This window comes from Delphinapterus leucas, chromosome X, assembly GCF_059928025.1.
Source record: "Delphinapterus leucas isolate spDelLeu-1000000601 "Yukka" chromosome X, BTC_Dleu_Yukka2, whole genome shotgun sequence".
NCBI lineage: Eukaryota > Metazoa > Chordata > Mammalia > Artiodactyla > Monodontidae > Delphinapterus > Delphinapterus leucas.
This window is the reverse complement of record NC_143150.1, coordinates 21,691,396-21,702,169: the sequence shown is the minus strand read 5'-3', so window position 1 is coordinate 21,702,169 and position 10,774 is coordinate 21,691,396. Positions and strand designations below refer to the sequence as shown.

At 40.5% G+C, this 10,774-nt stretch overlaps 1 protein-coding gene across 2 annotated transcripts in view; it reads left to right on the top strand.

Annotated features, from left to right (window-relative positions):
• The first annotated feature begins 1,121 nt into the window (after window positions 1-1,121).
• The window catches only part of OCRL (OCRL inositol polyphosphate-5-phosphatase), a 56,625-nt gene continuing 46,972 nt past the window's right edge, over window positions 1,122-10,774 (top strand). For both annotated transcript variants that reach the window (XM_022561516.3, XM_089904100.1), the window contains exons 1-4: window positions 1,122-1,362; window positions 1,629-1,708; window positions 7,146-7,225; window positions 9,945-9,983. In XM_022561516.3, the coding sequence (XP_022417224.2) occupies window positions 1,324-1,362; window positions 1,629-1,708; window positions 7,146-7,225; window positions 9,945-9,983 (238 nt within the window). In that variant the 5' untranslated portion in view covers window positions 1,122-1,323. The remainder of the gene's footprint in view (window positions 1,363-1,628; window positions 1,709-7,145; window positions 7,226-9,944; window positions 9,984-10,774) is intronic.

Below are 10,774 nucleotides of genomic sequence, written 5' to 3'. Positions count from 1 at the left end.
TCTTAAGTAATCATTCTCGTTCCCTATTCCAAGGTCATAATGATATTCTATTTTCTTCTGAAAGTTGTAAAGATTTGCTTTTCACATTTAGATCTTTATTCCACCAGATATTGATTTTTTTTTCTCTGTGGTGTGAGATAGGGATCTAATTTTATAATTTTCCATGTCCATTATCAATAGTTCCAGCACCATTTAGTGGATAATCCATTTTCTCTCACTGATTTGAAATGTCAAATATGCTGCATAACAACTTTCCATATATGTGTAGATCTGTTTTGGGACTCTGTATTTGGTTCCATTCGTCTGTCTACCTCCATACCACACTGTCTTAATTACTATCGGTTTAAGTCAGTCTTGAAATATAGGTCATGGTAGATTCTTGAGCAAATGAATAACACAATTGAAACATTACTCTGGGAAGAATATTCTTATGACTGTCAACAGAGTAAAATGGTCAAAGGTGATATCACAAGGGCTTACGCTAAAGTGATGGCAGTTTGAATGGTGAGAAAACAAGGAACCTAAAAGTAATTCCAAAGAACATATTAACAAGATTTGTTGGCTGATTGGCTACAGAGCAATTAGGAGAGAGGAAGCAAGCACATGGCTTTGAAATTTCAAGCCTGGGTCACTGTGTGAAATAAAGATGAGTTAGTTTTGTCATCCAATGCTTTGGTAACAATGGGTTATATTAGGCAAGGGATCTGGGCCAGAGATATATATTTGGTCTTTGCCTGCTTAGAGGTGACCTAGAGGGGGACCAAAGAAAGCAAAGGTCTGAGCTTTGGGGATTTTCCCTAGTTAGGTGGTGGAAGGAAGAAGTAGGGGGGAGACATCTGAGAGGTATGGTAATCAGTACGGTGCATTCTATTAACCATAACAAGGATTTTTTGAATGGATGACGTAGGTCCTAGTAGCCCCAACACCTTTGAGTTCCCTTATTGGTATGACTGTGCTTTGGTTCTATGGCAATCTTCAAAGTCACCAGAACAAGTCTGTTGTCACAGGCAGCATTGAAAGCGTATCCCTTGCTGGATGTGGGGAAGACGCCCCCGGTCCGACGGGTCTCTCCCTGCAGTTCCGCAGGTTGGCCGCAGGGGGCGGAATCTGCGGCGGCCTGGAAAACTGGCGGGGGCGGGAGGCGCCGCTCTCTCTCGGGTCAGGCTCCCGGCTCCCGGCTGCCCGCGCCCGGCACCCCGTGCCCGGCACGGAGCCGTTTCTCTAAGGACGTGCAGCCGAGGCGAGGGGGTGTGAGGACGCGGGAGGCAGTGTCGTCGGATCCGCCCGCAGTCCGCAGCCCCGCCGAGCCTGGAAGCTGCCGGGATGGAGCCGCCGCTCCCGCTTGGAGTCCAGCCCCTTGCCGTATCCGCCTGAGAGAAGGGGGGAGGGGAGGCCGCGCGGGGCGGAGGCGGGGGTCCGCGGGACTGCGGATCGCAGCAGAGGGGCGGCTAGGGGCCGGTCAGGACCCGAGGCCGAGCCGAGCGGGGGAGGGGGGCCAGCGCGGGAGGCGCTGTCTCCGACCCTGGGGAGGGAGGGTGGGCTGAGGGGCGGGAGCTTCCCTCCACCCCACACCGCGGGTCCCCTTCCGGGCAGCGCTTCTGGAAGAGACCCTTGACTAGCGCCTGCATACTATCGAGGGTATGGAGATAAAGGGTCCTGTCCGGGAGCCCTGCGCCCTGATCCTAGTCCAGAGGAACGGGCAGTATGAGTAAGTAACCACCTGATACCCACAGAGGAGGGGAGCCTGCCATTACCTCCCAACCCCAAACCGCGACAAGCCACCCACCCTCCTCCCACTGAGGCCGCGCAGGCAACAGGTTCGGGCCCAGGTGTGACGTGCCAGTGCTCTAACCACCGAGCTTTGTCCCCAACTTCCAAGCCGGTGGATTGATTGCTCCTGTCCGTGTCGCTCAGTGGAAGGACTCAATGGGCGGGGAAGCAGGAAGCCTGGGTTCTTAGTTCCTGCCCCTGCAACTGACATGGGTTGTGTAATCCTGGGCTAGTCAGTAAAGCTTTCTGGGCCTTAGTGTCCTCATCAGTTTAATAAAAACATTAACTGCTTTAATTTATAGCCTTTGGAGTTTTAACTGGGAGCATAAATGCGAAAGTGGCTTACAAAGAGTATAAGTACTGTAGAAACGCTTCATTGTTAACCTTACAGAGGTGCCTTTTCTTAACCTCATTCAGCTGGTTCCTCCAGTCTCACCACCCCCTTATTCCATGTGCTTGGAGGCATATTCATTAATTCAGTAATGGTTTTGTGTAGGCCAGTAACTGCCTCACTTATTGACTTGACAGTTAGAAAAAGTAATGAAATATGTAGAAATGTAGACAACATTTGACGTTTCATCAGGGTGTGTTACCTTCCACTCTGCCTTGCACATAGGAGCTCAGTAAAGACTGTTGACTGATGGATCAAAAGATTTTGATAAGCCATCACTATACTGCTGATCTCCCTTGCCACTAATGCCTCATCTAAAGTATCCCTGATGACCATCACATATCATAGGTAGGTCCCTATCGCTGTGTGCCCAAGCCACCTCCCCTCGTTGTTCACTGGTTTCTTGACATCAGTGAAGAATTGTTGATCGCTGAAAATTTTTAAATTGTTGATCATTTAAATCCTGCCATCCCCCAGCATTGGATTCTGCTTAAAAACAATTTTTCTCAGTCCCTGCTTTTAGATTGTCCAGACTCAATCTTTATCTATGCTGTCCACTTTACAGAGAAGAAATTCACACTGGCCTAGCCTGCCCTTTTCTGAGGCTCTTGGTGCCACTCTCAACTGGACGTCAACTGGTTCTATGGAGGTAGCTCTTCCCTAGATCCTGCTTGGTCAGTTCTGTTGATGTGATAAATTCATTTTATTTTTCCCAGATTTCATCAAACCCTGGAAGACCAGTTTAATGAAAGTAAATTCAACAGAAAAGTGAATTGAAAAGTGGAACACCACTGCCACTTCCAGAGGCAAGAATAGAGTGGGAAGATGTAAGCCTTGGGCAAATCAGTAAATTTTTTGTGCCTCGGTTTCCTCTTCTTAAAAACAAAATTATAAGGATTAAATAAAATAGCTACATTGTTGAGATGACCACATCCCAGGATCTGGTCCCTTGGTTTGGTAGGTTTGGAACTCTATTCAGCTGATAAGGGAGTGAGCAGCTGGCCTTGAGGTAAATGCCTCATTCTGTCTGGTCTCTTGTACTGGAAGAACTTTTAACCTTGCAGTGGTAGCTCTCCTGATTATTTGTGTCCTCCCCATAGAGAAATCAAATTCTGTATTCCAGTTCTGTAAAACTTAAGGGTATAGCACAACTAACACTCAATGGCTTGATGTGTATCAGGTACTCTTCTAAGCATTTCATGAATTAGTTCATTTAACCCTCATGTGAGGGTTACTGTGAAATTGTAATATCATCATCATCATCCCCCTTTTCTAGATATAGAAATTGAGGTGCAGAGAGGTTAAGTCATTTGTCTGAGTCATTACATTGTCGGAGAAGTTTCTTTTGAAATCATTTATTGGAGACACCTGATACTGTCAAACCATCTATAACCCTCAAATCCTGGTCTCTTGAGTGCCTTCTCTGACTTGAGTGTCCAGAACTTGTTTACTTTGGGCCTTTTTATCCTAGAACTTGAAGCCTATTGCATTCTTTAGTTCTGTAGTTCCTGCTATCAACCATGGGAGAAATTTACTTGAGAGACTAAAATTACAATTAAAGGTAAGGCTTTTTTGCACACAAGGAATCAAACACTAACATTCATTTTTTCAAGGCAAATGGATTATGATGCCACCTGTTGTTTCATCTTTAACCTTCCTTGAACAAATCAAAGTATTTCCTAGGGATAATGCTGGGTCTGCATTCACAATTTTTTACTCTTTTCTGTTTCCAACTACCAAATTCTGATTTCCATTTTTTTGCCATATACCTATTATTTTTCACCTTTCTGTATTGAAAGGAATGATTAGATTTAGGTAGAATTTTTATTCTTATTCTTTGCCCTACTCTCTTGTTACAATTTATTTAGTGACTAACATGTAGTAGATATTAAATAAATATTTGTGGAATTAACTTAAATTCCCAGTTTATGTTTTGTGATGGGTATTTTTTTGGGGGGTTGCATTTCTTTTTTAAATTGAGAAATAATTGATGTATAACATTGTATTAGTTTCAGGTGTACAACATAATTACTTGATATTTGTATATATTGTGAAATGATCACCACAATAATTCTTGTTAACATTCATTACTACACATAGTCAACAATCTTTTTCTTGTGATGAGAACTTTTTTTTTAATAAATTTATTTACTTATTTTTATTTTTGACTGCATTGGATCTTCGTTGCTGCGCACGGGCTTTCTCTAGTTGCGGCGAGCAGGGGCTGCTCTTCGTTGCGGTGCACAGGCTTCTCTTGTTGCAGAGCATGGGCTCTAGGCACGCAGGCTTTAGTAGTTGTGGCACACAGGCTTAGTTGCTCCGTGGCATGTGGGATCTTCCTGGCCCAGGGCTCAAACCCGTGTTCCCTGCATTGGAAGGTGGATTCTTAACCACTGCGCCACCAGGGGAGCCCTGTTGTGATGAGAACTTTTAAGATTTAGTCTCTCTCTTTTTTTTTTTAATAGATCTTTATCGGAGTATAATTGCTTCACAATACCCTGTTAGTTTCTGTTGCACAACAAAGCGAATCAGCCATATGCATACATATGTCCCCATAGCCCCTCCCTGTTGAGCCTCTCTCCCACCCTCCCTATCCTACCACTCTAGGTCATCGCAAAGCACCGGAGCTGATATCCCTGTGCTATGCTGCTGCTTCCCACCAGCCAATTATCTTTTTTTTTTTTTTAACATCTTTATTGGGGTATAATTGCTTTACAATGGTGTGTTAGTTTCTGCTTTATAACAAAGTGAATCAGTTATACATATACATATGTTCCCGTATCTCTTCCCTCTTGTGTCTCCCTCCCTTCCACCCTCCCTATCCCACCCCTCCAGGCGGTCACAAAGCACCGAGCTGATATCCCTGTGCTATGTGTCTGCTTCCCACTAGCTATCTACCTTACGTTTGGTAGTGTCCAGTTATCTTACATTCGGTAGTGTATGTATGTCGATGCTACTCTCACTTCGCCCTAGCTTCGCCTTCCCACCCGGTGTCCTCAAGTCCATTTTCTATGTCTGCCTCTTTATTCCTGCCCTGCAACTAGGTCCATAAGATTTATTCTCTTAAAAACTTAAATATACAGTACACTGTTATTAAGTATAGTCATCACGCTGTACATTACATCCCCATGACTTATCTATTTTATAACTGGAAATTTGTACCTTTTGACCCCCTTCACCCATTTCATCCCCACCACCACCACCTGCCTCTGACAACCACTAATCTGTTCTCTGTGTCTGTGAGTTTAGTATTTTGGTTTTTGTTTTTCGATTTCACACATAAGTGAGATCATATGGAATTTGTCTTTCTCTGTCTGACTTATTTCACTTAGCATAATGCCCTCAAGGTCCATCCATGTCATTGTCTGTTTTGTGATGGTTTTTAACAATACAATCCAAATGAATCTTTACTGCTGATGTTCAACACCATTTCTGTATTATGTTACTTGGGAATTATATTGGTTTGTGTTCATTTTCCTCAAAGTAAGCTCTTCCTCCTTGACCCTTGCTTTGTCAATCTTATCTACTTTCTGGTCTCCATCTGTGTTTATAGGATTCTCTGCTTGACTCACGAACTTTGCAGTTTGAAAAGGGTCTGCCCCATATTCTTGTAGTCATCTTAAAATATTAAACCCCTGCAAATTAGGCAAGCAGGATCAGAGCAGAAAGACAGCATCAATACTTTTATTTCCCTTAGTCCTGTCTAAGCAGTTCCTTTCCCCAAGTTAACTCCTTCAAAGTTAACACATTTGAAAAAAATTTCAAAAAGCTAAAACGATAAGCCTCCCCAAAAGACAACAAAATGGAAATCAAACCTTTCAGAACAATGACTTCTAATATCACATGTTGAAAAGGTGTATTTAGAAATTCATCTCTGTTTATAGCTTAATTAAATGTTTGTTTATTCAACCAATATTTATTGAGCATCTATTAGGTAGGTGACAAAACTGAATATGATAGGGTCTTTGCTTTCAAGGAGCTCAAATCTGAGGGAAATAAATGTAACTATAACAGAGTGTGTTAAGTGCTCTATTTGAGGGGCAGGCAAAGGGCATGAGGCCAAGTTTCACAGAGGAGGTGATAGTTGAGCTAGGTCTCAGGAACAAAAGAAGAGAGTTCCTGGCAAAAAGAACCACTTGAAGAGTGATTTGGGGGGAAGGTAGGAGATGTTCAGAATGGCCATTTACCAGTAGGTTATACCTTGACTGTGGGCCACTAAGAATAAGTAGTAAATGAAAATTAGTATTTCAGGAGTACATAGGAATTTAGAAATCTTGCATTTCATACTGGGGGGGGCCAAGTTCAGTCATGCTTACCAGAAGTACTATCATGAAATTAGAAACCATGGTAAAAACACAAGGGATGTAAAGGCAATCTGGTTGTGATATCTGCTACTTTATTGGTCACTGGGATTATTTTGACTGATTCAGCTGGCTGGGCACCTCCTCTTACTTCTCCATGAACCTGTATATTTGTTTGAAGAGATAGAATCATTCTTTGGTAAAAGCCATGAGAACATAACCAGAAAGCTAATTGATGAAATTTATAATACATTTATTCAACAAACTTGAGTGACTACTATGTGCCAGGTACTGTACTAGGTGCTAGAAATACTATGGTGAAAAGACAGCCATAGTCCCTGCCCTCATGGACTTCACACCTAGCTATTAGTTCTTCTCTCTGGTATGCGTAATCTGAAGGTGTGTGCACTGTAATTCATGCTCTTAAGTTTGTAAACTGTTTTTAGGACATAGACTACTTTATGTTCTCTATGGCATAGAACTGTGGGTATTCAGATACTGATCACCACTAATATGCTTTTAGACCTAAAGCAATATCATCATGATACTCAGATCCAGGGAACAAGATACAGCAAGTCTAATAAATACAGACTAGATTTGTATAACAACACAGCAATGTATTTTGTCGTTAAATGTTTGAGTTTTTCAGTAGCTATTCGTTGATGCATTCTTCTGTTTCCTAGGCTAATAATCCGGTTGCACAAGAAGGAACAGCATGTTCAAGATATCATTCCTATAAATAGCCACTTTAGATGTGTTCAAGGTACTAGCTTTAATTGCTTAGCTAGTTTTATAATGTTTTTCCTTGGTCATTATTGCTTTGTATAATACCATACATATTTAAATTTGTCACTGCACATAAAATGAAATGTATTACACTCTGTGCAAAAAGATAACATTACTCATCTACCATTGAGAAGATGATAAATGCTTTGTTTAAGAACCCTGAAGGATTATATTGAAATATATATATTCTTACCTGCTACCCTGGCTGGGGTTAGAGATGTATGTAGTCTGTTACCTATGTAGGTAGTCTTTTATGCTGATGAACCTATATATGGATTTAAATCACATTCTTGGGTTTAACTGATACACTGCTCATTGTAAAGTATCAAGGTCACTTGAATTCACATGCGTTCAGCACTTTCTCCCCACACTATTTGAAATTAAAACATTTGGCAACAAGCCTTGCCAGATTGTAATACCTTACACTCAACTGTGCTGATTCTCAAACCTTTGCATTGGTGAATCATAAGAAAATCGACTCTGGGGAGGAAATATTTGGCTTCCTGCCTTCGAATTTGGGGAAAGAGAACAGAAAATCTGTTGTTTCATCTGCTACAATGAGACTCAAAAATTGGGAGGTTTGTGTAGGAGGTGTTGCTTCTGTCATTTCACATCGCTCTAGAAAGGAAATAGATTATTAGAGAACAAATGCATTGTGTTTCCAGTGGGTTCATTGGCTTCATCAGACAGGCATTCTGTGTCAGCTGTAGCTTCTTGGAAAACTTGAATCCTACCTTGCATGGCTTCTTTCTTAAACTACATTCAACTTTTTTTTATCACAAAACTAATATATATATATATATATATATATATATATATATATATATACTTTAAAAAGTTTGGAAAGAACAGAAAATTATAAAGGAAATAAGTAAATTCACATCCCTCAGAGATAAACACCTAACATTTTCCTTTTTTCTACACCTGCAACTTTTAGGGTGGGTTGGACTCATTCTGTATGTAGATTTTTGTCTGTTCCACATGCCATCATATTATAAGTGCTTTTACATGCTATTAATAACTGTATACTATTCCATTTTATGAATGGCCTATACTGTAGTTATTCTCGGTGTTTGACATTCAGGTTATTTTTTGTTAGTATAAATAAGTAATGAATCTTCCTGCATGTCTCTTATTTCCTTAGGATTTATCTCTGTAAGTAGAAACACTAAGTGGGCATGACCTTTTAAGAGAGCATGTATTAAGAATTAAAAATACCCACAGTGAATAGAATCCACCTTGTATAGAAGAATTAAGTCTTTTATTTAGCCATTTAGCCTGCCCTGTGTGAGAGAGACATATTGAACGAGGCACCTGCATGCTATAGTAAGTTACTGTGGTCACCTCACTTTTCATAGTGTAGTACCCTTTGTTACATGCTCAGCCCTTTAAGGAGGAGAAAAGCCAAAGAACGTGACGTTAGTATCCTATTAACTCTATACCTTTTTGTGCTATCAGTACTTCTAGAGTCTTGTTTACCCTGTTTCTCTTAGTCTTATTTTTAATAAGAAATAGATGGCAGGTTGCTAGATTGGAATCTAGGAAAATATGTGTGCACACACACAGTAGTTCCCCATGACAAAAGGAACGGTTACCTCCTTGAGTTTTCACATCCTTTGTTTCCCAACCTGTACATCTATTTTGAAAAGTCTCTAAGTACTTCGATTTTAAAGAATTAAAGTTACCAAAGAGCAGTTGTGAACATGTAATACCTATGCCCTGATGCACTGTTGTCCCTTGCTTCATTCATCATGCTAGTAAAAGTATCAAGACTATTCTCTAATATTAGACAACTTAGGTAATTATCAGTTGCTTCTGTTGCACCTGAGTAATGGAGCCAAATATACAATCTAGGCTAGTGAGGGAACTAGGAAAGGCTGAGCCTACTACATTTGGCCAAGGTAGATCCAAACGAATCCCAAGGAGTCAGTACCCAGAGTTTAACTAGCCAGGAGGGTCGGGCAGATGCCGTTGGCCAAATCCAGGGAAGTCAGAGAGGAAGAGATGGGTTGGGTCTAGACACTAGAGGTAAGGAAGGAAGTCCAGGTGAGCCATAGAGAGGAAAGAGGACTCTGAACTTGGAGACTGTTTTTTGGCCCATTTTATACTTCCGTGTTGGGTGTGGTAAGCCTTGGATCTACAAGTGTTAATGGTAGACTGAAGATAAAGAACTCCAAGTATTCTCCGCTCCTGTATGGGACAGGGGTGGAGGTAATGAGGTCCCTGGGAAATTTTCAGAGACTAGATTTGAAATTTTCAGAGACTAGATTTGAGTCTCTAGGGTCCTTTAGGCCTTTGGGGTCACTTTCTCGGCTTTTTATAAGAATTATCTAAGTGATACAGTTAGATTATATTAAGTTAGTGTGTTATAGTTGAGGGGAATTAAACACCTTCACTTGGATTAACATGTTATATTCCCTGCTATTGTCATTGCTTGATTTGCTTTGAGGCATTCCATGTGGTTACTTGTTCAGTTAATTTTTCTTTTAGTTGAATTGCTCATAGTCTTTAGAACGTAGTGCTGTTAAAATCCCCTTTAAAAATGCTAAACAAAAAAGCAAAGGATTTTTTTAATGTGTTCTAAAACCTAGGAGTGGTGATTGAGAGAAGTAGTTATTTAGTTAGGTGTATACTTCTTTTGGTTGAAATGAATGGTTTTCTCTTCCCTGATTCTGTTCTTTCTTCTTTTCCTTCAGAAGCAGAAGAAACTCTTTTGATTGACATAGCTTCAAACAGTGAGTATCTTTCTGAATGGAGTTGATTTTCATTCAACAAATATTTACTTGAATACCTACTGTATTTAAGACACCTTTTTTGTACAACTTTTATCTTACCATTTTATCCTGTATTCTCCATTTTCTTAAGGCAGCCATACAAATTAGCATTACCTCCCAAAAACATTTAGCCTAAGCTTAAATAAAAGCAGGTGGCTGGCAAGAATCTTTAAAAAGTTGAAAATATGATCTGCTTTTCTAATGCTGAACTTCTTTGAACTACCAGTATTGTTGCTATCAGTTAAGTCATTGCTGTGGAACTGAAAATTGTAGGAGGGGCCAGAAAGTGTTTAAAGCACATAAGGTTTATGAGTGTTTTTTTCAACTGCTGTTATGTTTTAAGCTTTTCTCCCCCAATCCATTTTTTATTTTTGCATGTTAAATCATAATGTTTTCCGTTGTTATATTATTTGGGGAGACTACATAGTCCCTCTTGTACCAGGGATACCTTTTTTTTTTCTTAAAATAATTTTGGTCTTTTATTTAAGCCCATCCTCTCAAGGCATTTCTTTATCAGCGAGAACATGGTCTTCCTTCTCACTGTTTCTGTTCTCTCATTTTTATCTGTTTGAAGCAAATCATCACTGACTTTCTGTGCAAGCTGTTCTCCATTTATCATCTAAAATTGTACTCTGTTAACATAGGGAGGAGAAAATGGGCACTTGAAAGCTACTGTATCTACTCTGTGTTTGCTGTGGGAAAGAGTATATGACCACATGAATCTAAATCAAATGGGTTACCTTATCTCTTGG